At 41.5% G+C, this 26,434-nt stretch overlaps 2 protein-coding genes across 7 annotated transcripts; one reads left to right on the top strand and one right to left on the bottom strand.

Moving 5' to 3' along the window:
- Positions 1-3,769: 3,769 nt before the first annotated feature.
- Positions 3,770-7,638, top strand: si:dkey-13a21.4 (ras-related protein rab7). Its single transcript, XM_006784712.3, has 5 exons — positions 3,770-3,839; positions 4,092-4,218; positions 4,337-4,555; positions 6,781-6,906; positions 7,022-7,638. The coding sequence occupies exons 1-5, from the start codon at positions 3,778-3,780 to the stop codon at positions 7,106-7,108; spliced, it is 621 nt and encodes a 206-aa protein (XP_006784775.2). The 5' UTR covers positions 3,770-3,777; the 3' UTR covers positions 7,109-7,638.
- Positions 6,963-21,074, bottom strand: hcfc1a (host cell factor C1a). 6 transcript variants are annotated; one of them, XM_035904991.2, is made up of 28 exons: positions 20,914-21,073; positions 19,556-19,756; positions 18,872-19,020; positions 17,814-17,974; positions 17,497-17,705; positions 17,179-17,263; positions 16,969-17,075; positions 16,681-16,860; positions 16,353-16,595; positions 16,103-16,251; positions 15,826-16,008; positions 15,516-15,740; positions 15,039-15,143; positions 14,710-14,926; positions 14,458-14,594; positions 14,225-14,372; positions 13,920-14,140; positions 12,737-13,652; positions 12,355-12,494; positions 11,652-11,795; positions 11,342-11,549; positions 10,892-11,167; positions 10,685-10,791; positions 10,456-10,590; positions 10,167-10,352; positions 9,761-10,058; positions 9,602-9,665; positions 6,963-9,502 (listed from the first exon to the last, which is right to left on the bottom strand). In XM_035904991.2, exons 2-28 carry the CDS (start codon positions 19,749-19,751, stop codon positions 9,463-9,465), a joined length of 5,229 nt encoding a protein of 1,742 aa, XP_035760884.1. In that variant the 5' UTR covers positions 19,752-19,756; positions 20,914-21,073; the 3' UTR covers positions 6,963-9,462. The 6 variants fall into 6 exon arrangements, with proteins under 6 accessions (XP_035760884.1, XP_035760888.1, XP_035760887.1 ...); XM_035904995.2 differs by having other exon boundaries at positions 11,661-11,795; XM_035904994.2 differs by having other exon boundaries at positions 12,737-13,649.
- Between the last annotated feature and the right edge of the window lie 5,360 nt (positions 21,075-26,434).

Genomic DNA, 26,434 nt, shown 5'->3' with positions numbered 1-26,434 from the left:
AGGTGTGAAAGAAAGGAGGGGCGGACGGGGGTCACATCCAGAAGGTCCTCACTTTTTCAAAAAGTCTCCACTCCATTATTGTACACGTCTCCATTACTTTCACTGTGATTGAAATAAATGTTTAGGTGCTTTCTTGGCACCCAAACAAGCGTGGACTTTGTGCAGCAGCACAGCGTTATGAGTGTGTCTCCATCCATTGTCTAATAAAGTTAGGCGGGCACTCACGAGTGCCACTCACAGAGATACGCTAGTTTTTCTGTTGCTGTTTTTTGCAATCTCAGTGTTCTGCTGCACCTCTGACAGTCACTACAGGACATAGATATGAAGGAATCTCAGCATTGTGTCAAGTAGTTGAGTTTTTCTTTTCTTATAGGTTTTATGTTCTGTTTTTAACTTTTATCCGTCGCTGAAGATTGCACAATTTTTTCACCCCTCTTATGATCACAAATATAAATTCTGCATTGTTTCTGTTTTCTGTGTCTGTGTGTTTCAGTAGTAAGTACTACTTCCTAGTTATTATTGTTTATATTTTATATATGCTTTTATGTTAACCTCTTGATAACCACCTTCCAATTTAACTCATACATTAGGATAAATAAGTAACTTTGATACTGGACAAAGAAAAATTGAACTCTACCTCATCTGTCATTAATCTAGAATCGCATTTCTAAAAGCAGGCATCAAGTAAACAAAAGCGTGATAGTATTGGTTTGAAAACACAATAGACAACATGTTAGATGTTGAAACTGATCAATTGTATTGAGTTCTAAAAATGACCGGGAAGATTGGGATTAGAAATGAGTACATCAGGACGGCTCAGCTGGAGATAAAGTTCAAAGGAAAGCTCAAAATGGTCAGGGCGTGCGGTATGTAGCAGATGGAGCCGACAGGCAGGTTGCTGGGGATAGGGTGAGGTGGAAGCAGATGATCTGCTATGGTGACCCCTAAAGGCAGCAGGTGGAAGAGCTGAGGAGACAAGTGACATAAAGCAAATGTTGCTCATTCGTGCCTGATAAAGGATTTTGAGGGTTTCAGCTGCTTGACTCCTTCTGTCATATTTTTGCTTCATAGTGCACCAGATGTTTTCAGTGGGTAGATGAGGGATTGTGACTGACTGCATGGCCTCACTGAAAACAATCAAGGCCTTCACAGAGGCAGTTTATACATCCAGTGTGCGCTGATGTGCCCCATACTATCACGGGTGCTGCCTTTAACCGTGCTCTGATAACAAGCCAAATGATTCCTCTACTCTCCAGCAGCAAGAACACAAAGTCCATGATTTTCAAACACAATATCAGCAAAGAGAGACCAAAGAGTTTACACTTTGCCTCAGTCCATCTCATATGAGGTCAGTCCAGAGAAGAGCTCAGAGTTTCTGGATCATGTTTATGCATGCCTCTATGTCTCTGTATGGTGGAATTTCACCTCACATTTGTGGATGCAGCAAAAAAAGTTTACTGACTGTGATTTTCTGAATATTACTAAGATGGGATTTCCACTTCAGCATCATGTGCGTTTTTTTAAGATCAGTATTGTTTTTTGTTCTTCTTTACGCAGAGATTTACTGAATCGTTTAATGATGCTGTTTAGATGACGAAATTCCCACATTCTTGGCCATTTTATTTCAAGAACCCTTATTTTTAAAGTGTTATTTGTCATTCTGTAAGACCCAACAATGACACTAACTGTATACTGAGTTATGGTAATTATTTCACCTCATTAACCTCATGAATCATGAGATTTTCCCTTGGCTTTTGGCAGTGAATTCAACATATTCTTATGATGATTGTATGATTGATGTATATATATATAGATATATATATATGAACCTGTCCTCAGGCTAACCTGAACACTCAAAAGTGAAACGTAATAAAAGATGTCAGAATTTGATTACTCCAATAAAAGGAAACTCTGAAACATCAAAGTACAAAGTGTGAGTAAATGTCAGCATTTTAGCTTTTCTGATATGTCTCCTTCTTCTTTTAGCCTTTTTTTTTTTTTTTTACATTTAATTAAAATATTGATGATATTTTAACTTTCATTAATAACTGTAACCTCACAATCAGTTAAAAACACTAAACTGGTCATTTAATGATTATTCAAAGCAAGCAACCCTACCTCATGGCTCTTAGCATATCTGTATGAGAAGAAAAATAAACCACCTGAGGTCTATACTGCCCTCTAGTGGGGAATAAAGGAAGGGTTGTTTGTTTTTTTTTACAGTTTTGAGCATTTCATTTTTATTTTTATGTATTTTAATTTGTTTAGTGAACATTTGATGTACTGATGGGCTGTAACAATCCCATTTTTGAGATTTACAGAAAAATAAATCTTTACTGTTCACCAGTGTAACCATTATAGTTTGATCTAAAAAAAAAAATAAAAAAATAAAAAAAAATAAATAAATAAATAAATAATAATAATAATAATAATAATAATAATAATAATAATAATAATAATAATAATAATGTTAAAGGGCCGCTTTCCAAATGTAGAATATAAAGTTTTATTAGTAAAGCCGAACAGTGATCAAAAACACTGATCCATTACAGAGCCTATAGGCTACCTTGGAGTCACTGATAGAGTCACTTAGGTGATCTTCAGTGCAAAATATGTTGAGGTTCAGTTGCTTTAAAATGTTTCAGATCATTCAGTGGCTGAATCTGTGAACAATCTGTGAAGATCAGTCTCACCTTCACTCAAATATTCACATCATATCCAAGATCCAGCTGTGACAGACATTTTTCCATCACCATCAGTATGTGGTGCGTCTAAAGTTTTACACAGATGAGTTTGACTGAAACAGTCATTGCTACAGTAAATGTTTCAGAAGAGCTGCATGACAGTCTGACAGCTACTCTCCACAGAGCCACGGAGATAGAGACTGTGGATTTTATACTGGGTTGATTAGAAATATGCAACGTCATGGCTGTATATACCTGTATATCGAGGAGTAAATGCCTGTATAATGTTAAGTACAAAAATAGAACAAATTAGCGTCTAACTGGGATTTTAGTGCTTGTAAAAACGTCAACTTCTGCAGATTAGTTCACTCCCCTACACAATGACAGCGATTTTATAAATGAGGAAATGATTCGAGGTGTCAGCCAGGTGGTTCAGGTGCAGCAAGAGGGGAGGAGTCAGAGAGAAACTCAGTTCGCTAATTAAAACCTGCCAGCGAGCAGGTTATCTGACCCCAGTTACTGACTCAGAGTTGAAGTTGACTGTTTTTCTGGAACAAGAAGATCCGGAGTTTCCTCAGCTCAGGGTTAACAAACTCAGAGTTGTTCCTGGAGTAGAGCCCTGCTGCTGAGTCTGTGGACCTTTCATACAGGAATGAGGAGAACACGGCTGTGTGCCAATCACCTGTCATGATGCGGTGCCTTCAAAGCACAGCCACTTAATTGGAATTTTAGATACAACAATGACACACAGGGGGCATGAGAAGTATTTATTCGTAATTTGGAACTTGTAGCCATCTACTGGGGATTTAAAAAAGCAACACATAATATATTTGGACATTTAGTTGCAACTTGCCAGCAGTGTGGTAAGAAAGAAAGAAAGAAAGAAAGAATATATTTAACACACGGAGGAAATCACTTGAAAATTTAAAACAATAATAATATTAGTATTTTAGTTATTTTATTTTAATTTCTAAATCTGGCTATAGGCGTGTGACACGTCCAGTCATTGAAGCCGAATATTTCTAGGGACCCGTGAAGGCATCGGCAGCGTGAGCTCTTGTGGGTTCATACCGGCTGGGCCAAACAATCAGACATGGATATGAGTGACAAAAAGGGTCCTATTACACTGAAAATAATCCTCATAGGAAACTCTGGGTGAGTTAAAGGGGCATTTAAAGGTTCTTATTAATTCCACAGTTCCACCGATACTTGTTTCGCTTTCATTTACTCCGGCTCTTTTTCTGTTCATAGTTTAAGACATAATTCCAAATTCTCAAAAGTGTGAAAGTGTGGGCTTGTATTTAACGGCGCAGTGCGATGCAAGAAGAATACTGTGGCTGTCTCCGGTAAAAGAGCGAGAGGTCTTCATTTTGTCGATTTCCACTAAACATGTGAGTGTTTACTTAGGGTGGGAAAATCCTCCGTCATGAACAGATACGTGAATCACCGCTTCACCAACATGTACCGGGCCACTGTGGGGACCGACTTCCTCTCTAAAACAATCAACACAGATGGGGACACAGTCACGCTGCAGGTAATTCACCTGTGGACCTGTGCATTTGGCAGTGAAACAAGCCCCCACACACCCAGGAACAAGACATTCATGTCATATAGGATGATTAATCTCATGTTTCCCACTGTGTGTATGTCAGATCTGGGACACAGCAGGCACAGAGAGGTTCCAGTCTCTGGGTACACCTCTGTACAGGGGAGCTCACTGCTGCGTGCTGGTGTTTGATGTCACATCCAAGGCCAGCTTCTCTGCTCTGGATGGGTGGAGGAAGGAGTTTTTGATCCAAGGGGAACCTAAGGATCCTTCTGATTTCCCTTTTATTGTACTGGGCAACAAAACGGATCTGAGCGACCGAGAGGTTAGTCAAAGTCCTCTTCTTTCAGTCAGTGAGGCATCTCCAGGTTTGCCACACACGTGGCTCAGTACAGTTTTATTAAATGCAGATTTGTTGGAACCACCACTGAACTCTAACATCATTTTTGTCTTACCTGCTTTTCGGCCTGGTGCTGTAGTGGGAACCTGTGTGATCACTTAGGTTTAGGACCTTTAGTCTATATTGAGCTACCTTGTTATAGGGTTTGTTATCTAATTGCTTCAATTTTTCCATTCTGTGTGTATGCAGTCACTGGGCGTTTTTAAATGTAGCTTAGCTTACTTTTGCCTTTAGAACTGCCTCAATTCTTCATGGTGTAGACTCCCCAGGTGGTGGGAAAAGATTCCTCTGAGATTTTGATCCACAGCCTCACACAGCTTCTCCAGATCCATGATGTGAATCTCCCGTTTGACCACATCCCGAGGTGCTCTGTAGGATTCCAATCTGGTGACTGCGGAGACCACTTGAGTAAAGCAAACTCATTGTTAAGCTCAAGAAGCCACTTTGAGATTTTTGAGCTCTGTGGCGTTATCCTGCTGGAAGCAGCCATCTGAAGATGGTCATTAAGGTATAGACGTGGTCAGCAACAGTTCTCGGGTAGGCTTTGGTATTTAAACCATTCTCAGTTGGTACTAAGATGCCCAGTGTGCCAAGAAAATGTGCCCTCTCACCATTACACCACCAACACCACGACCATCAGCCTGAACTGTTGGTAGAATGGAGCCATGCTTTCACGCCTGTTGAGATTTCTCTTTTCTTTCTGAAATACACTTATAAATTACACTCTTGCAAAGGAAATGCAAGTCACAGTGAGTGTTAGATCAAAAGTGAAGTCTCTATTAACATTTTGTATTCTTCTGTTCTATTTTTGGTGTGAGCGCACAGTAAAGTAAGCTGCGTCCAGGGTAACCAGGTGTCCTACTTTATGTGGAGGCTGCACAGCATTATTTATCTCTTGTCCCTCAGTCTCACATTTTGATTGGCTCTGGTATTCAAAAGTCAACACTGCAGGAGAGATACGGGAAGAAAGCATCGGTCAAGTGCAGGTTAACCTCACTGTTCTACTGCCTACCCAAGGAGGAAAACTGTAAATCACAATCAGTGCAGATTTTACTGGAATTGGATGGAAACTACCTCAAAGAGAAAATGCAATGAATCTACAAGAAAGCCTGAAAACTACTTGAAGTCGGTGGAAGAAAATTGTCAGTTGATGTTATTTTGATTATTATTCAGTTTTGCAGAATGAAGAAAGCTGATGCAAAGTGACACACTGCATGTGACTCTCACAAGGAAGTGGCAGCTCAAAATCAGCTGTGACTATCTATAGCCACATCCCGACTCAGACCTAAAAATGATTGATGAAGAAGCCAGCAGCTGAAATAACAGTGAACCCATTTAAGTGTTATTGGGATAGAAAGAGAAACTGTCTAAACAATCTTTAGCTTTCTTTTGTGCTTATGTTATTTGGTTAGACAGAGTTGGAACATTTGAATTAAAATAAAATACAAAAACACAACCTGAAGTCTTACAGAATAACAGTTAACAGTGACTACTATATTACGTATAGTAGTCGCTGCACACTTTGTAGAGATGCGAATGGAAATCATTTTATGCCTGTCAAAGTGTTGTCTTTGGGATTTTTAGATTCTGGTCAAGAAATGTGAACAAATGTTTTTAATGACAGGCTGCTAGTAATGGAGCACCCAACAAATCTGAAATGGGTTTGCTATGTTTTCTGTTATGTGAAGACTTCATGCGTTGAGTTAGGTGGATTTATTTAATGCTTGAATGATTCGTAGATTAGTGTCTATGACTGGATTGAACAGAGGGAAATGCAGTCAGTGTAGAAAGAAAAACTTTGAAAGACCTTCAGAAAGCCTGAAGAACTATTGGTCAGGATCACTGGCTCATTAGGAGCAAATATAAAGAAATCAGGGCTGTGTTTGTCCTTTATATTCTTAATGCTAAGCCTCTAATCTGCATAATCCATGTTTATTAACTCTTACAAATCAGATGTCAACCTCTCAGGATGGCTCTCTGCATGACAAAAGTGACCATTATTTAGTTTGACGTGTTCTGGTCACCACAGGCTTTCCAAGCCCGCTGCTCGTGAAACTCAGTCTGCCAAGAGGCCCATCCTTTAGATTTGTGCGTTTTATTCCACACATTACTCTGATCCGTCATGTGAGTAACATTTTGTTTCCTCTCAGGTGTCTGACAAGCTGGCCCGGCAGTGGTGCGAGGAAATTGGAGCTGAATACTTTGAAGGAAGTGCCAAAGAAGATCTGGATGTAGAGAAGCCGTTTTTGAGAGTGGCTCAGCGTGGCTTACAGCAGGTGATTCAACTCGTCTTGTGTTTACTCTTAATATACACACACGCACAAAAGCCCAATTTTTTTTATGTTTAACATGTTTATTTTTTGATGATAAAAGATACATTACTCCCTACAGTACAAAAAACACACATTGGAAAATACAGGACATTTCCAGATAACCTGCAAACAGCCGAGAGAAACTCGCAACACCTGTGAGTGCTGAGAGGCGCACTCGTCCCAGTGTGGAAGGGGAAAGTTCAGAGACCTCGGCACTGCTGATGAGGACCTATCTAACGAGGGTGCAAAAATAGTGACCCAGCAAAGGTACTGTGGAAGGAAAGGACACAATTGTATACCACATGGAGAGAGGAACAAACTCATTAAATGTTTTTTCTTCTTTTTTTTTTTTTTCTGAGAACCTTCAGCTTATGGTCTAACTTAAGGCATCACTACTAAAATACACTGCTTTTTTGCATGCATGTCTAGTTTTGTTCAACAGACACACCGACACGCACAAAATTATGAATGCATATGAAGAGAAAGTTTTCATTTCTAGAAAGTAATCGGGAGAAATCACAAACAGAACCCGAGGTACGGGCCAGAGAAAAAGCGGCAAACCCGGGCTCTCATCTTCATGGCCGTCGTTACCATCACAACTGAATCCACTCTTACAAAGTAGATATACACTCATGTCCAGTCAGAAACCTCCTCCCTGTACAAGTTTTGTATTGTAATGAACCTAGCAGTGATTCGGACTCCTACAGTGAATCAGCTTGACAGAAGCAAATTAGGGAGACTATATATATTTATATATATATATATACGTTTCTTTTATAAGCAAAGACACAAAAGGCAATCAAGAGATGACCAACATGTAAAAACAGTTTGTTACAGGTAATTATATAAAAGGCCAAGATGTTTCCTTTTTTTTTGTTTTGTCTTTTTTTTTTTTTCATTCTTGCTCTATGAATGAACTAATTTACAAGTGAGTACACTCCAGCTATGTAAGCTTTCTTCCCAAGACATCGCCATTCAAAAGACATATGGGTTTTACATGTCACAGTTAGCTCGCACACCATCTGTAGTCTGGAATACAGAGCCGTGGAAAGGAACAAAAGATTTATTAAATGGATTTACATACATCAAATAGGGGAAGGGAAAATAATTCTACTGATAATTTGCCATTCTAAAACTTAGACGTGAGGACAGCACATTCATAAGCGTAAAAAGCATAGGACAACTGATCGGGATATCATGGAGGGGGAGGGGAAAGGATGGAAAAGATCTGATGTTGGTCTTTTCTAAGCCACTCCTCCCCCTTGTGTTTCCATGTTTGGCAAATGAAGCAACACAAGTATTGAGTAGTAAACAAAGTAAAAACTCCTCTCCCTGGGTCCACATCAAAAGTTCCCTTCAGTCCTATAACCTCTGCGGTTTCTACTTGGAACAAATACAAAAAGTCTTTCTCACTTTCATTGCCATCTGTTAACAAGAACATACAACCAACTGAAGATTTCTTTTTTTTAAAATAGAGTGGCAACTTCAACATTAGCCACAACATCTTCCCATGAACACAAATTATTGGGATGAACAACAGTTAAAAAAACTGATGTATTTTTTTTTCCTCTTAAAAATGCACACAACATACACATACACACAGAAGGAAAAAAAAGCTTAAAAAATACAAAAATAAACTACACAAAAGATCTTCTGCGTCATTGCTTGCTAATTTTTTGGGAAGATTTTTTTTTTTCCATGTGTGCTGCAAGTCTCAGTCCTAGCAAAGTCATTCGTTCTCTACAAATCTCTTCCTTTTGCCATTCTTCCAACATGTTGGCCACCAGTCCTCATCTTGGGGTAAAAAGCGCACAGTGATGACATTACCAGGAGACTGGAGTCCAGTACGATGACTGTACAGACTTGGTTCTCAATGAAGCAAATTAGTTTTGAGCAAAATAATAATAATAATTAAAAAAAAAAAAAAAGTCCTCCTTCACAGAGGACAAGTGCTTTATTTGATTCCATACCGATTTTTTTTCCTCTCATCTATACTAACGCTTCCACAGCCTTTTTCAACACTGTACATCATTCCATGTAGTCTCTCTCTACATCCCCCCCAGAATTCCCCAAAAACACAGGAGAAAAAAAAAAGAAAAAGGGTAACATTGCGCTCAGGCTGGCTCCCAGTTTGTGAAAGATGTAAATGCTTCTCTATACTGTTCCAACTATTGAAATAAGTCAAAAATAGGTGTTAAAAGGATGGAAGGGGATGTGACTGAAAAAGATAATGTGCTTCTAGGTTTGTGTTGCTCTAAAAATAGTACGACCAACAGAACGAGGAGGAAGGAGGATTTTATCTACAGAAACATCTCTCAGATCAACTTTCGTCTCGGCTTCATATGGTTGTTCTGCCTCCATTGCCGTCTTGGTCTGAGACATTGGGGAAGTGGATGGAGGATGAGGTTAGGATGAGGATGAAGAGGAGAAAGGGTGAAGGTCAGTCTTCCTGATAAAAAGACAGCGAGTGGGGTAAAAAAAAGACCAAAAGAAAAGACTGGGAGGGATCTCCAGGCAACCTCACTGGTCCGTCCTTGCTTTCTTTGGACCAGTAGACTTACTGCAGGAGAACACACAAAACCAGAATAAGTGCTGGATGTTTTATTCATCGATGAAATGTTCCTGTGTGCACGATATGAAACATGAATACTGTACTTACGTATCAGGAGAGGTGCCTGGTCTTTTGGGGGCCGGTTTTGCAGAGGAGGCATCTTTGCCAGATTCTACAGGGCATTAAAGTGGAGAGATTCAATCCATCAATAGCAGCCTCAGTAATTAAGTATTTTTAATATTTTAAAGAACTTATTTGTGAACTCACCCTGCAGCCATCGAACTTGTGTGGCAGGACCATAGCCCTTCTCGTTACGGGCGGCAATGCGGAAGATGATCGCTGGCTTGGTGGTGTAGTCGATGTGTGCGTTAGAGAGGCTGGACGACTGAACCAAGCAAGATGGGTTGGGTCCACAATAAACACGCATGAAGGCTAGCTGGGCTGGGGTGGAAGCCTTGGCTTCAGCTGTTTGGTTGCTCTGGATGGCCAGGTACACAGAGTACTCAATGATCTTTCCTGACGTCACCGAGGGTGGCTCCCAGGTTAGGTGGGCACCATCTGGGCTCTGGGGGGGTACAGTGAAAAGATGCTACTTGGTGCCAAAACCATGGCTCATGTGATCACGTATGGCACACCTGTGAGTAAAATCTACAATGCAACAGGGTTTGTTTACCTTGCTGATTTTGATGGCACAAGGTGCCCCCGGGAAGCCTGGTAGGCAAGTCTTGAAAGCCGAAATCTCAGAGAAAGCTCCACGACCGCAGGCGTTGATTCCAGCAACACGGAACTTGTAAGCTGTTCCAGGCTGCAGCTCCATTTTCTTCATCTGGCTGTAGTCTGGTATAATGCCAGAGTCATCCTACCAAACACACAAATACAAGTAGTTGATTAGATAAAGATGGACTCTTGTAACGCACATCGATTTCATTCTGAACAAGAAAAGGCTCCCTGAGACAACTTACATCTCCTTGAGAATCATCTCCTGGCACATAGTAGTGAGTGACAACCATATTTGTCACTTTAACAATCCCAACATCAAACCACTGGTTCTCCTTTTTCACAACAGGCTTCACTGGAGCTGGCTGAGGGGCTTGCTTCTGCATGGGAACAAAAACGGTCAACAAATTCCTCCTTTCCTCTCTTCACCTCAACTGACATAATCAGAAGTGCAGCAGCACCAAAATGACTCACCTCTCCCTCAATGCCATTGGCGACCTCTGCTAGAGTGGCTGCTGCTTGAAGTTTAGCTGGACTTGCCACAGATACAGAGGGTGCAAACGTACTTGATGGCGCAAGCGCTGTGCAATGTCAAGAGCAATACAAAAATAATCAGTCTGCTGTAACAAACAGTAGCATCCAAAGTAACTATAAAAAAAAAAAAAAAATACACAAACATACTCTCAGCTGTGGTGCGTGGCAGGAGAGAAGCCACAGCACTTGTGACTGCAGCGGCCATTTCGTTGTGCCCATTGCTCTCAACAGACGGATCATTGAGGCTGTCGGCAGGAGCAAGACCCTCGGTGGGCAAGCTTGTGTCCACCGTGGCCTGCTGAGCTGCGGCCTGAGCCTCCTGCAATTGTTGCTGCTGTTGGACCAGTGCTGCAAGATCTTGCTGGGTCAGCATGATGGGGATGTTGGTGGGTTGCTGGTTCTCTCCAGCAGCATCGCCTTCATCTGTAAGTTATACATTTTTTATGAATAGCAAGATCACAGAGAATTCAGGAGTTTCACATCTAGAGGAATAGTTTTACTGACAAGTGTCCTGTTAACTACAGCCAGTCCTTGATCTTAGGCTTTGCTATGGTTCAAAATTCGAAAGTCTGAACAAAAAGCTTTGATTCTACTCACTCATTACGGCTTGCTGAGCTGCCTGGAGGACAGCCTGGATAGCGAGGGCCTGGGCTTCCTCTGTGGCTGCTGCTTGTGCAGCCGCCTCTGCTGCTGCAGTGACAGCCAGTTCCTCGTCCGACAGCCCCGTCACCATTAGTGTGGCTCCCTGGCCCTCAGACATCAGCTCTGAAGGAAGGTTCAAGGCTGTCGCTGCTGCTGCTTCTCCCTGGGGAACACATTAAAGCAGTTCCATCAAAAAAACATGGAAAATGCATGACTGCAAAGAGTTTCAAAATCAAAGGCCAAACAGATTTTTTTGCCTTCATACTTTATTCACCTCTGCTTGTGTCTCCATTGCTGCGGTTCCTTCCTCAACAGGTGCAGCTTCTGCTGATGCTGGCTCATCAGTCTGCATGGGTTCCTCTGTGGAGCTAGCTGCAGTGCTTACTCCCTCTGTGATGGATGAGATCGACTAGAGGGAAACAAAGAAATCATACCCCACAATGAGAAAGAAACTCTGGAAATGACATTCTTCTTACATATTCGTACACACATATTGACAAAAGTATCAGACCACACTTCTCAATCTGCAAAGCCACGTGTTTTCAGTCCCATGGCCACCGGTGTTTAAATTCTGGTACCTACCAATACAGTCTGCCTTTACAAACATTTCTGAATGTTTTGTTCTAAAGAGCTCGTAGATATTCAGCACAGTAATGTGATAGGACGCCAACACTCTATCAACACTCTGCTGACTCAATACCTACAGGATTATAAACTTGCTCTGGCTTTCTCGTCAGCACAAGTACTGTGCTCCGGGAGTTTCACAACTTCAGTTTCCATGGTCAAGCAGATCCTTTAAGTGTAATGTGTAGGTGGCCTGGTACTTTTGTCTGTACAGCATATCAACTTCAGAAATGCAGCCCCAACGTGGACATCTACTAGGATTAGTTTTACCACCATCACCTAGTCATACTGGATGGTTTTTAGAAAAGGATCTTATTTTGACAGGAATGATGTGGTATTCTTACAGGCACAGAGGGTCCAGGGGCTGGTGTAGACTGAGTGACAGTAGTGATAGCCCTGCCCTGGGTGGTGCCCGTTGTTGCTGTGGTGGATGCCTCTTCTGTGCTGCTGGTACCTTCTGCTCCTTCTTCTGTCTGCTGGGTTGCTAATGAGACACAGTAACATAGCTGATTTCTAAACAAACTACTTTTACTGCTTAGAGAAAATCAATCATCCGTCATATGAGATCTAGATGTTATTTTAAGAAATATTAAGACAAGTGTAATTAAAAAAAGAAAAAAAGATTGAGTCGCCACACAGTGTATGGAAACCTAACTTGCTGTTAATTATAAAAAAAAAGAAGAAATAAGATTATTCAGGTAAAATGTACACAGTATGTTTACATACCAGTGCCTTCACCTGTCTCCATGCTACAAGTGGCAGTTGTGGCTGTGTTGGTGGTCCCTGTCTCGTGTGTTTCACAGGGAGGGTTGGAGCAAACCCTCTGGACCAGGGCTGTTGTTGTGCTGGTCTGGTCTCCTCCCATGCTGGAGGTGGCTGTGGAGGGAGAATTGGTGGTCCCCGTCTCATGGGTTTCGCAGGGTGGATTAGAGCACACGCTCTGCACCGTGTCTGTCTGGTTTGCATTCATGCTAGATGAAGCTTGTGTGGTGGAGTTGGTGGTGCCTGTCACATGGGTCTCACAGGGCGGGTTGGAGCACGCCTGCTGCACTCCTCCCATGTTCGACGTTGCTGTGGTAGCCGTGTTTGTTGTTCCGGTTTCATGGGTCTCACATGGTGGGTTGGAGCACATGCGTAGCGCAGACATGTTTGAAGAAGCAGTTGTGGCTGTGTTGGTAGTTCCGGTCTCATGGGTCTCGCAGGGCGGATTCGAGCAGACCTGTCCTGCGCCGATTGTAGCTGAGGAAGTGGTGGCCGTGTTGGTGGTTCCTGTTTCATGGGTTTCACATGGTGGGTTAGAGCAGACCTGCCCTGCTCCAATTGTTGCAGACGAAGTGGTGGCTGTGTTGGTGGTTCCGGTTTCGTGGGTCTCACACGGTGGGTTAGAGCAGACCTGTCCTGCACCAATTGTTGCGGAAGAAGTGGTGGCTGTGTTGGTGGTTCCCGTTTCGTGGGTCTCACAGGGCGGATTAGAGCAGACCAGAGTGACAGTCCCAGAGCTCTCTCCAGCAGCTCCAGCCTCAGTGGAAGTGGGTTGCTCAGAGGTTGGTGAAGCCAGGATGGATACTGGTAGATCTTGTACTGGCTGAGCCTCAACACCACTGGGAGTTGTGATCAGAGTCACCTGGGTGGGCTGATTCTGCTGAGAGGAAAGAGATGTCAGCTCTAAGGCAAATAGTATGTTATACATGGTCTAAAACAGAAGAACTTCATTGACTGTCTAAAAATTTCTGAGGAGCAGCTCTCCATTAGTCTGTGTTTACAAGAAGAGGTGGCAACATCTTCACATATGGTCTTTTTCAGCATGTTGTGATATACTACTTAAAGCTTATGACACATGCTACTGCAAGAGCTTCAAAACCAAATGACTAAAATACAAATTTTACAAAGTGGAGCTGCTGGGTATTACCTGCACTGTCATAGTAGAAGAGGGCAGTGCGGAGGAAGAAGTCAGGCTAGTCTGAGCAGCTGAAACTGTAATGGCAGTTGGGTTGATGACCTGGCTGGACAGGGTAGCAATGGTTCCCAGTGTGGTGATGGGAGTAACGAGAGAGGCAGTTGAACTATCAACTGTGCCTCCCGCCAAGCTAGTAGAAACGGTACCAGTGACTGTGCCGAGAGTGGTGACACCTGGAAGAAATGTGGTTTGAAAAATGAAACCAGAGAAACAAAACTGTTAATTTACATAATCATTACTTAGTAATTTTTTCGTACCTGTAGTCCCCTTGACAACCAGAGTTGTGACAGTCGGCTTAACAGCAGACACAGTCACTGGTGTAACCAGACGAACGCCACCCACTGTGCTCATGGGAACAGTGCGTAAAATAGTGCCAGGTTGCCCGGGAGCACCCTTCAAAACCACCTAGAAACAGAAGATTTAGGATAAACAGGCAGCACAACAAACACAATATGTACCAAACACTGCTGAGCAAAAAGAGACAATTTACCTGTGTCAGTCCCTGCTGGCCAGCTGCCGTGGCAAGTTTGGGCACCGCAGTGATGATTTTCCCAGGAGTTCCTGTGGTCATCACCTTTGTGGTAAGGATTGTAATGGGCGTTTTCATACCTGCACTGCTTGTTACACCTGCAAGGACAAACACAAGCATGAATATAATCACTGATCAATCACTAATCCTTAACCTAAAGGTTAATTTACACAGCAAATGCCAAAAAGTGTGCAAACTTGAATGAGAACAGACCTGTAGCTCCAGGCTGGGTCATGATGGCTGACATGGGGATAGTCTTAATGATGGTGGTACCCTGCTTAGTGGTAGTAGGAGAGACTCCGCTGATGTTGAGGATAGTGGGCTTGTTTCCTGTGCCTCCAGCCTGGGAGGTGGTGATGATGGTTGTGGGTTTGCCATCTGCAGAGGTCACCAGCTTCAGGATTGTGCCAGCTGGGAGTGGACCCTTCGTCTGGAAAGAAAGGTGCATGTTATGCAAACTATTCAGGGAAAGACACGTGGTGCCTGTCTCAGGAGTTTTAAGCTACCTCCTGTTTTTTCCTGCACTCATGCAGATAGCTGACCTGTATGATCTGTGTGAGAGGGTTAGTGGAAGCCTGGCCTGTGACAGCTGATGTCTGCACTGGCTTGGTTTGTACCACAGACATCATCTTGCCAAGGTTGGAGATCTGCCGACATAGGAGAGAGACTCAAATTCATGAGTCACCAGAAAACATCGGATATTACGGGGAGGTCAGCCGGATGCTCGACCACTAAACTTGTGGCTCTAGAATCATTCTAGCCCTAACTGACCGACAGTCATGCAGATCACTGACATCATGCTCCCTGTTTTTTCCAACAGTCACTGTAGGCCAACTTTTACACCCTCCCTACTGGTTCAAAAGACACCACCATTGAGTGACCAATCGATACAAAGATGCAGAGTGCGAGGAAGCATTTTACAGAATCCATGGTTTAAAGCATGCCTGTGAAAGCACCAAAGGGTGCTCTCAAGTAGAGTTGCAGTATTACATTATGCTAAAGAATCCATGTTTTCTTACCAGAGTGCCACTGCTGCCCATGGTCAGGGGGCTCTTGACCAGGGTGATGGTCTTGGTGACTCCTCCCACCACAGTGGTCACCACCTGGGCCTGCTGGGCCACTGTGACTGCACCAGACTTGTGCACAGTGATGATGGGTCTGGTGGTAGTGGTGGGAGAGGATGCAGTTGCTGTGCCCACTTGGGCAGCGGCAGTTTTCAACATCCGGGTGGCCGGGTTACTGACCTACAAGCACAAATTTATTATCACAAATGGCTTGTGATAGGACGAGCATAATGTTGGAAATGAGAGTGTTTACTGCAACGTGTACCATGACTGGAGAAGCCACTTTCACTGTGGTTGTGCTGGGAGAAACTGCCACTGTTTTGAGAATGGTAGCACCTGCAGGAACATTGAGGACAGTTCCTGCCGAAGAGGGCGGGATCTTCTGGGTTGCTGCTGCTGCAGCAGCTAAAGCTGCCATGCCACTCATCTGAGGGCTACTTCCAATTGGCTAAAAGTTAAAAAGAAATAAATGTTGACATTATTTGCTGATCTGGCAGTGCAGTTCACAGCGAAAGAACACAATTGTATGAAACTGCTCATACCGATCCCTGGGTGGTCTGGGCTGGAACTACCATTCGAACACCTGGAGGAAGGGATGTCACAGTGACGGGGGATTTCCCCGGCTGGCTGGGACGAACTGTGACAACAGATGCGCCTGTTGCAGACTGCTGAGCTGCAACCTTTAAAACTGCTGTAAAACAAATAAACCAAATTATTCACACCTTGTAGAATTTGGGTTGTTGCAGTTGCTGAGCTTCCTGGTGTGGTAACAACAATGCAAAATTGTAATACCTGTCTGTGGTAAGCTCTGAGCCGACGGTGCTGCAGCAGCTGGCACTGGGCTCTTTGGAGAGTTAAGGGGCTGCGATGGGGTTGCGCTCATAGCTGGAGAGGCTGCAGCTGGAGTTGCAGGAATGTCATACTTCTGCAGCTGCAGCAAGTATGTGTCAGCTGTGGAGACTGCACCCCAACTCACCTCCAGAGAGTTTGTGTTGGCACGGACTAACTGCACCCTGGCAGGGGCGTGCGGTCGCTCTGGGGGGGAGGGGAAGCAGAATTTTCAATACTATCTAATAACGAGCTGTTGTCTCCAACAGCACTCATGTTACAACAGACCTACCTGTTTCCAGGTACCACAGATCTTTACAACAGACTTGGTTGTTCCAAGCTTTACGATAACCATCACGGCCACTCCATACATAAAGCCTGGAATTGATAGCCACAGCACAGTGACCAGCACGGGCCCTGGGGATGTTGTCTTCAAGAGTATCCATCAACACTGTTTCCCAACACATGGTGTCTAACGAAGAATTAAACAAAAGTTAAGAGTGGCACTGCACATTTGCTATTAAAAAACAAACAAACAAACAAAAAAATATGATTCCAATAAAAACAGAGATAGACAAACCGAGGTTCAAGCACGCAAGAGTGTTTGTGCATTTCCACTCTTTTTCGTGTGTGGCCACTTTGACATCATCCATCACCAAAGGTACCCATCCTCCAAAAACATACATCCTGCACAGAGAAATGAATTCGCACTTAGACCATTTAACAAGCACAGGGAATTTCTAAAATGAAAATTAAGTTTGCTGTTGGAAATGTGCAGCAGTCATCTCACTTGTTTGTGATGGTGGTAGCAGAGTGAAGACTTCGAGGAAGTGGCGCTGTGCCGCTTACTGATGGTTTGTTCCATGTCAGGGTATCTGGAGATTAAAAAAAAAAAAATGAATAAAAAATTATCTATTCTTAAATGCAAATAGATAAGGCAGCTTGTGTACAGAAAACTCACAATTTCCTATATTGCTTCTCTAACAGTGAAATGCTCAGTTCCATTTGTTCTGATACTCTGTGAATAGCATCGTGTCTCAGAGGGCTGACGGCAGGGCATTTCAATTTTAGTGTTGTTATTTCTCCATTTACACTTTATAAAACATACCAATGTCAAGTGTCCATAGATCTCCAAGACGACAACCGCTCATTCCTCCATAGATTATTAAGCGCGACTTTCTGGTTGCCTTCTCTGTGTATACCACAGCAGTGTGGCTCTCACGAGGAGGAGGCAGGACTCCGTATGTGATCGGAATATCCCATCCAACCACACTGGAACCTGCACGAAGCTCGAGTGTGTACAGATCATTCAGGTATCTGATGAATAAAAACACAGTGACACTCACGTCGGTGGCTGAAACAGAAAAATATTTGCAGTCCTGCAAAACAGTGCTCCACTGACGACTGTTCAAAAAACCTCTGTACCTGGGAATGTTGTTTTTTGGGTCTTCGCTGTCATTGGCGAGTCCACCAAACAGGTAGCATTTGTTGCCAACCAGTGAAAAGCTGTGGCCAAGACGAGGGCAAGGAGGGGGGCCATTCTTCGGGTTTTTTGCTTTCAATTTTTTCCATTCCCATCTGCTGGCCTGTAGCAGAAACCACAGTGAAAAAAACGATCAGTCGATGGATGGCAGCAGAAGCTGTAACTAACATGTCTTAAGCTGACCACATTCCTTGTTCTGACAACATAAAAATAAGGACAGATTTAGCATCACAATTGTGACTGAACCCTTACATACACTCCCCCCTCATCAAGTCCACATTTATTTAGTGTTTGTTTACAGATCTACTCCATTTCCCAATGATTAAAAATCCACCTGGGATCTGGTGACAAAAACCTTTGGCACACTGCTTCCTTACATCCTTTAATCAGAAACATGTAACATTTGAGAACTTCTCAGGATCGGTTAATAAAATTTGGCAAACCCAAACATACTAGAAGAGCAGAACAACCTAAATTGCAACCTTTCTACTACAGTTTTAAGAATAAAGACACATTACTCCTTTAATGTATTTTCTCAAGACTAGCACAACCAACAAAACCATAACCTTTGCAACACACTTGTGTGCATTTCACAAGTCCTCATAGTTTCAATGACACAACCTTACTAAAATGCTGTACAGCTGAGCATTAAACACTCAGTAACACGTATAGTGATGAAACTTACAAGTGGCCTTGAATTTAATTGTAATAATTTGCCCGTTCTAGTGAATATTTTAACTGTAACAGGGGTGAAACATAACTTTGCAATCAACTTTCTCAATTTTTTTCCTGTATCAGTCATCTCTGATGCAGACAAGAGAAAATTTCGCCTGCAGCTGATAAAGAGACTTTGCAGTACGAGTACATATGAACATTGCTTTGTAAATATCTGACTTAGACACCAGCTATATTTTGTTGCTATAAATACTTTACAAGCCTTCATTATACTGACAAGCAAACTTAGTACAAAAACTGGGGTTATTTTTCAATAAAGGTTTACCTGTAGTTCATAAAGATCGTTGCTGTACTTTCCATACTCCACCATTCCACCAAATACCAGCAACCGTGTGCCATCACAGACAAAACCATATGCAGCACAACCAGGAGGGATATCACCACGGACTGCTGGGATAAACCACTGGTTTGTTGCTAAAAATTAAAACACAATAACAGCAAAGGGGTTATTTCTGGAGGCTTTCCTGTGGCAAATTGTAATTAATAAGTAAAGACATGCTATCACACCCACTAAGGCTTTAAAATGCTTAAAAGTAGAAGCAAAAAATAACCCTCTATTTATTTTTGGAAACATAAACTTAAAATCTATATTAAAGAATGGGAACACAAACAAATGCTGAGTCTGCCTGCCCTTATTGGTTTATAAGCAGGAAACTGGGGCAGAGGATACGCTTAAACCAACCAGCATCATCCATTTTATTTTAGCCCGCCTTTTTTAACGTGTATTAAAATCCTTCTCCGACAGGGGGGGCTAACTTCTGTTTGGCCTACTGGGGCCTGCAATGCTATTTAGTTTTGCGCATTATAAACATATACTGAAATGAACTGTACTGTTTTAGACGTAGAAGTACTTTGCGTTAGCCTTCTAAATATTTTAATTTTATTTGTAAAGAAATGATGCTTTCTGCAGAAACAAATGATAAAGTTCCTTATGCAAAGTTGCGCTTACCGGTGTTGTATACATGCAGCTCATCCACAATCCCTTCGTTTCCACCGCCGAAAACAACCATAAGCTCCTTTATAGCCACAGCTCTGTGTCCATGTCTGGGCCGGGGAACAGGACCAGACCACCCGAGGACCCGTTTCCATCGCGGCTGCAGAACCGACGCCGTGGTCCCAGATACCGCGGAGCCAGGGGCAGACATGACTTCTACCGAAATAAATAATAAAGACGCATTAGTCATGTGTGCTTGAATAGTTCTGTTATCTTTACATAAAACCTATGCAATACAAAAATAACATCTAACCGTGCAATATAGCTAACTTTAAAGCAGGCTTTACAGTTAGCGGTTAGCTTTGGTTAATGAACACTGTCAAAAAAAGACAAGAAAAAACAACAACAGCAATAAACTATATTTGTGCAAAACCTTTCGAGCAACTTCTGCTTTATAGTCTCTTAGGCAGTTATGACGTCGTAGTTCTGTTAAGAATCATAGTAAATCTTGCCATTATCCAAGTTTATTATTAGTTGTTTCTAACCATTGAATTCAATCCATGGAAGCCGCCATCTTGCAACCAAACAAACACCCGCTAACGCTACTGCCCGTCGGAAAAATGGCGGAAGCAAACGAAAAATAAAAATACATGACAACTAACCCACTACATCAACAAAAAACAAGGCAGGATGAATACAAATCCAACAGGTGATTATAAGCCCGTGTTCACAAAACGATACACAGTCGTACCACTAATTTATCCACTACTGCAATCGTTAGCAACAGTCGGCTATTTTCATGCCTCTCTGGGAGTCGCCATATTGTAGCTAACAACTTTAGCATTCTTTGCAACCGCTTTACCGCAATTATCAACGTTATGAAAAATCGAAAGTTTGTGTTAACAGTTGCAAATATTATGGCACTAAAGGGCTAAACACCTATGGGACCTTTTACTCAGATTTACAAAAAGATTAAAGTTGCAATCGCGCAAATTCAAATTCTCATGTTAGCCGTACCCCGTTAGCTCTAGCGGCTAGTTGCTCAACCTAATTTGCTCGAGCTAACGGCGTTAGCTGGCATCTGTCAAAGCGCTGCCAAATTTCTCAATTAAATTCAACGCAATTTAAAGTTTCGCTGTCGTGCATAATTTACCTGATACAAAGGCAAGCTCGGCAACGGTCTTAAAACTGAGCTAAATTGAGTTAAACAGCATAAACACAATGTTATTATGTTTCATGCCGTCTCTGGAAGCAGCCATCTTTTCAACAATCGGCCTAAGTCTACAGCTCCCACAAGAAAAATGGCCGGGCGGTTTGCTACAACAAAACACAACAGAGCGAAAAGGGCACAGACGCTTCAGAATTTTACTCACTTATTTCGATGCAGTTATTGCAAAAACACAGATATGTGCTCTAATCTTGCGGCAATAATCCAAATTCATTCGATTTGTGAAGAAGTATTTCCTCTCATGCCTGCCTGGAAGCTGCCATCTTCTTGACAACCAGAGGCGGAGGAAAATGGAAGAGAGTTGGCGTCACCCAAAGTAAACATGGCGACAAGGACCCACTTGCAAACCGTTTCGGAGGCAAAGGTATATACATTTTTTTTATTTTTGTCAATCTGTATGTGCGAATCGTGCAGTAAGTACCAGTGTACTCTTAGGAACACTGCAAATCGATTTAAAGTAAACACGTTACGACTTTGTGCGAATTACAACAAGTTGTGTTATAGGAGTTGGGTTATTGTCCCTTACTAAAGATGGCGACACCCGTACCGAATCTCCTTTTATTTTAATTTTGTATGCAATTCTGATTTTATTCCCCTCTAAACCTACTTGTATATGCCCACAAATTCTTGACAACAGCGCACGAGCAACAATTTACAGACTTTGCGCTCGCACATATTAATGTTGACACGCCCACGTCCCCCTTTAGCGCGCCCTCCACTGATACAGATACTCTACTACAATGGCTTCAACATTAAAAAAAAACCGTCCCTGGTTTTGACATCAATATGTTCAGCCGTAGGATAAGCGGAAGACAATGGATGGATGATGGGCGGATGGGTGCCATATTCTTTGATGTCAACCTAAAAGACAAGTAAATGCTCTAAAGTGTAAAATGTACGCTCCAGGTAGCGAAATAAAACATATAGTTAAAAAGTATTTCGGTCTATGACCGAGACAACAAATAAAGAAATGATTGTACATTATGACCAATACTGCAAAACAGATCACATCATATTTAGAGCAACTCAGATTTAAAACATAACATATATACACAGTACTTTGTCAAAGTCTTGAGATACTATTCATTTATTTATATCTTGTTAAGAAAATGGTAAATCCATACAGAAAGATGTATTTTTGGAAATACTTTTTTTTTAAGGCAAAAAAAGTTTTTTTCAATTCTACAAAGCTTAAAAGTCAATATTTCACATGACAAGCTTTATTATTTAACACAGCCTTAACTCTCTTAGGCAAGCTTTCGTGTCATTTCATTACGTAGCCTTCAGGAATAGTACTTTCAGGCTACTTGAAGAACATTCAAAGCTCCTTTTTTGGACCATGGCTGCCCTTTCCTTCTCTTTTAATGATCACACACTGCTTCAATAACTGATAGTGTTGTATTCTGTGTTTATCTATCCAGGTGTGCTTTTACTGTCCTGGCAGTGTGACAAAAAAGTCACTGCCAGGTGTAGAAAGTCTGGCTACTTGGAAGCAAAATAGAAAGAAATAAGTGTGGTTCAAGCATTTTAGTTTGGCAGACTAGTGCCAGATATCCGGGTAACCAGCAAGAGAAAAAGGTGAGAGAGTATTAGCATAATTCTGACTTTTTGCAGGTTGAATTTGTTGCTGCGAAGATGATAAGTTAATGTGGCTTAAACAGTCATTGCATGTTCTGATGGACTGCAAAGCTATCCTCAGCAGTAGGCCAGGACTTCTTCTTCTTTTTCTTCTTCTTCAAAAAGTCTGCGCAAATATTTTTTAAAATTATTATTGCCAGACTAAAAAAAAACAAACATATTTCATGATATGAAAAGTTGCTGCCCTTTGTTGCAGCACTATGTTAGTCCATTAGATGGCAGACTTACACTACTGATTTTCTTCCTCCATCAAGATGAGGTGAGGTGACTTTTCAGTGCTTTTGTCTGTCTGTGTACAACATTAAACAAAACTGTACACATGTACATGTACAGATAAACATATACACATACAAACTGTGTACATGTTTATTTGTAACAGGCAGAAAGACGGAGGTTAGCGTGCTTGTGATTTATATACGCGTTTAACTCACTGCTATCATATAAAGAACATTTTTTAAAAAGAAAGGAACAACAAACAAATTAAAAACCAAGCCACTTATATATACATGACTGTCTTGAGCCAGCCTCCATTTACTTGTATTTTATTTCCAAAGAGCCAGTTGATTGTTTGTTAACTCGCTTAACACGAACCTATCAATTATTCAAGCATACAAATTGCACCTAACTCAAAAAACTAAACAATGTTGTGTCTACACATAACGAAAAAAGCTCTATCACAGTTTGGGGCTGTATTTCAGCCAGTGGTGTTGGGGATTTGTCAAGACTGATCTAATTATGAACAAAGAAATGTTCCATCAGATTTTGATCCATTATGCAATACCCTCTGGAAAGAATTTGATTTGCAACGGCTTCATTTTTCAGAATGATGATCCCAAACGCACTGCCAGCCTAGCAAAACCATACCTGGATAGAAAAAACACAGTGAAGCACCACGAGTCATGGATTGGCCTCCCCCGAGTGTGGAGCTCAACATTATTGAACAGAACAAAAGGACGCCAACATCCAAAGAAAAGCTTTGAATGTCCTTTAAGAAGCCTGGAGAACTATTCCTGAAGACTTCTTAAAGAAATCACAAGAAAACCTGCCTAGGAAAGTTCACAGTGTTTTGAAGAATAAATAAAGTCATACCATTGACTTTCAAGCCCATCAGAATATAAAGAAATGAAGGATGATTCACAACTTTTGCACCACGCTGGAAATGACCATCAAATAGGCTATAAGGTCCAACTACAGCTGCACACTCAAATAGGTCTCTTTGTTTTTCTGATCAAACCTAAAATGAAGAAAATTGCCATTGACGCAGAAAAACTAAAGAATAACTATTCCTCATATTGTGTTTGGTCAAGATTGTTTCTATTTAGAAAGAACTAGAAAGAAAGAAACTACAATGGTAAAGCCATTTCAGTGGACATTTCATGCGTGCTGCAGAAAAGGGATTATGTCTCGGAAGTCTCAACAGACAGATTGGAAACTCGTTAGGGCCGTCATGACGATAATGATGAGATAAAAGGATGAAAGCTTCCTAGAAAGCCAAGCACGACCTCTGCCTAAAGAATGAAAACAAAGGAAATAGCAGAGATCATGGAACGCTTGGAAAAATACTCTTGTTCACGTCTTACTGAGTGATGTCTATAGATGCTGTACTGTGAAAAATCTTGATCAGTGTCACTGTTATTTTATTATCATTATTATTGTCATGTTTAGATTTTAACCAGATTGGGTCATGAAAACACAGCACATATATATTTTTTGTAGTACATGCTGACATACTGTCCATGTTTCTCATACATGTGCTCACCTGGATGAGTACAGCAGACTGGGCAAGGTCAGTGGTGCTCAGATGCCAGTAATTGTTTACACTCATTAAGAGTCTTAGATAATGGCAGGAGAGCTGAGCTTTCAAACCCTAAAGAGATCATGATGTCAATCAAGTGACATGGATCAAGGATTATAACAGCGGGATTTTGAGAAGGGATTTTTTTTCCTCCCACCACTACAGCAGGCTGTCTGACTCATTCATATTCATATTTACCCACATCTGTGAGGTTGTTTGGCTTTATAAACTTATATTCAGGAGTTCTAAAGGTAAATAATCTTGTAAAGGGTTGATTTGTCACAGCACAGAGTTGTCACGAATGATGAGCAAGGTTGTAAAGTAGGAGTTCTATGCATTTTGTTGTTTAAAAAGAAAACATCATGCACCAGATTGCACATCATTTAGTTTTTTGTTCACACATCCTGGGATCGTCCACAGATCTTCACTGAGCATCTTCAGAACATGTTCCTAAATGTTTTCTTTTTTTTCTACCAAATGCTTCATTTTAGGGACTTGCACGGAGGGTCACACCAGTGTACAGTAACACAGTGACAAGAACAGTGTCACGTCCTTGATGGTCTTACATTTACCCTCTGTTCTAAATGGATGTTAGCTTTCTTAATCACACACAAAGCCATGTTAACCTGATGGAAAATTACAACAGTGACAAAGAAAATGCAAACATGGGCGCTGGTTTCATTTAGGTATTGGGGTGGAATAAACCCAGTTACTTTTATTACAGCCACTACATTTCTTGCAGTCTGGTGAGTTTGTATGCACCATTTGCACCTTTTCTGCATCAGTAGGTGGTGAGATTTATTATTATTATTATTATTATTTATGGGAAAATACAAAATCAGTTAATCTCAGACTGGAATGCAATGGACTGAGGATCACTTTTGAGTCAAAACACATCTTTTAGGTTTACCTTGTTGCAGATGAAAGAGTCTGGACAAAGGAATTATCCATTCTATTTCTTAACAAGCTACTTTTGTGCCTTCTGTTTGGAATGGTAACTGCCTAAATGTACGTCTATCACCTGCCAATAATATCCATCCATCATCCACCCACCCATAGTCCATCCATCTTCTTTGGTTTGAATTTAAGGTTGCAGGGGCTAAAGCCTATCCAGCTCACACTGAGCAAAAGGTAGGATACCCTCTGGACAGATCACTAATGTGTTGCAGGGCAAACACAGAGAGACAGACAACCATTTACCTCACTTCATGTTATTGTCCCAAGTAAAGAATCTAGGGGTAGAAGACATCTACGGTAAATAATTCTGGACCTCTCATACGCTAAATTTCGAGAGGATGGATTGGTGGGTTTGTATGGTAGTCTGAAGCTGGATGGCATGCCACCTGGTGGAGACTGATATTATTTCTTTAATGCTGGCAGAAGCTCATTACAATGGCATTGCCCCAAATAAAATGACTCATAAGGAAATGACAGCAGTCTAGGGAGCAAAGTAGGATACTTTTTTTTTAATGTTCTCAATGCTTTTATTATTTAAGGTCCAAAACTGAACCGTCACAGGCCAGAGCAGGCTGAGCTGGGTGGGCATAAGAGGTGTTTGTGTTGAAGGCACAGGTGGAGGATGCGCAGAGATGATGGCAGGGTGCTAACCACCAACATGTACACTAAATGTGTTTATGACCTATTTTTGATAAATTTTATTTAAAAAAAATATACATATACTACTTTATAATAAACACATGTACAGCAGACAGTCCTTAGAATTCTCATATGTACTTGTACTGTATGTGTCATTCACATTCACAACAACATCTGTCAAATAAAGAAAGCAGTCTGGGTCAAGTCTTTGTGAAACTCTGGCATTAGTTGTCTGATTTAAGGTTGGCCCAAATGTCCTTTTACAATAATGAGATTGCGGGTTTACTTGTTACTGTTTAGGAACTGTACAGCTTTAACAGCTAAAGCATTATTTTACTGTAAAAGCTTTATAATTACACAAGATATCTGCTAAATAATAAACAAATGTATGCAAAATTTCAGAACCTATACTTTAACTTCCTTTGCTATTAATTTGCACTCATTGCATCAAATGTCCTATATGTACAGTATTTACAGTATTAAAACATTATATATTTCTGAAATCGAGCTGAATTTGTGAATAGTCTTTCTTTTATAGTGTTTCTATGTGGAAAAAAAATTGTCATTCACAGTTACAGGTTTGACCTGTAAGTCCACAGTCTATATTTGTAATTTTGTTGATATTTAATACATTTAA

Source organism: Neolamprologus brichardi, chromosome 5 (assembly GCF_056152115.1).
Source record: "Neolamprologus brichardi isolate AB-2024 chromosome 5, ASM5615211v1, whole genome shotgun sequence".
In the NCBI taxonomy this organism is placed as follows: Eukaryota; Metazoa; Chordata; class Actinopteri; order Cichliformes; family Cichlidae; genus Neolamprologus; species Neolamprologus brichardi.
This window is presented reverse-complemented; position numbering and strand designations above follow the sequence as displayed.

What these genes read in the sequence shown, in the direction of transcription:
- si:dkey-13a21.4 (XM_006784712.3), top strand. Translation starts at nt 3,778, where the DNA reads ATGGATATGAGTGACAAAAAGGGTCCTATTACACTGAAAATAATCCTC. An exon ending in GGGACACAGTCACGCTGCAG is followed by an intron (nt 4,219 to 4,336) that starts GTAATTCACCTG and finishes TGTGTATGTCAG; the next exon opens with ATCTGGGACACAGCAGGCAC. An exon ending in CTCAGCGTGGCTTACAGCAG is followed by an intron (nt 6,907 to 7,021) that starts GTGATTCAACTC and finishes TACTCCCTACAG; the next exon opens with TACAAAAAACACACATTGGA.
- hcfc1a (XM_035904991.2), bottom strand. Translation starts at nt 19,751, where the DNA reads ATGTCTGCCCCTGGCTCCGCGGTATCTGGGACCACGGCGTCGGTTCTG. An exon ending in TGGGCAGCAGTGGCACTCTG is followed by an intron (nt 15,144 to 15,515) that starts GTAAGAAAACAT and finishes CTATGTCGGCAG; the next exon opens with ATCTCCAACCTTGGCAAGAT. An exon ending in CTTCTACTATGACAGTGCAG is followed by an intron (nt 13,653 to 13,919) that starts GTAATACCCAGC and finishes CTTTCCTCTCAG; the next exon opens with CAGAATCAGCCCACCCAGGT.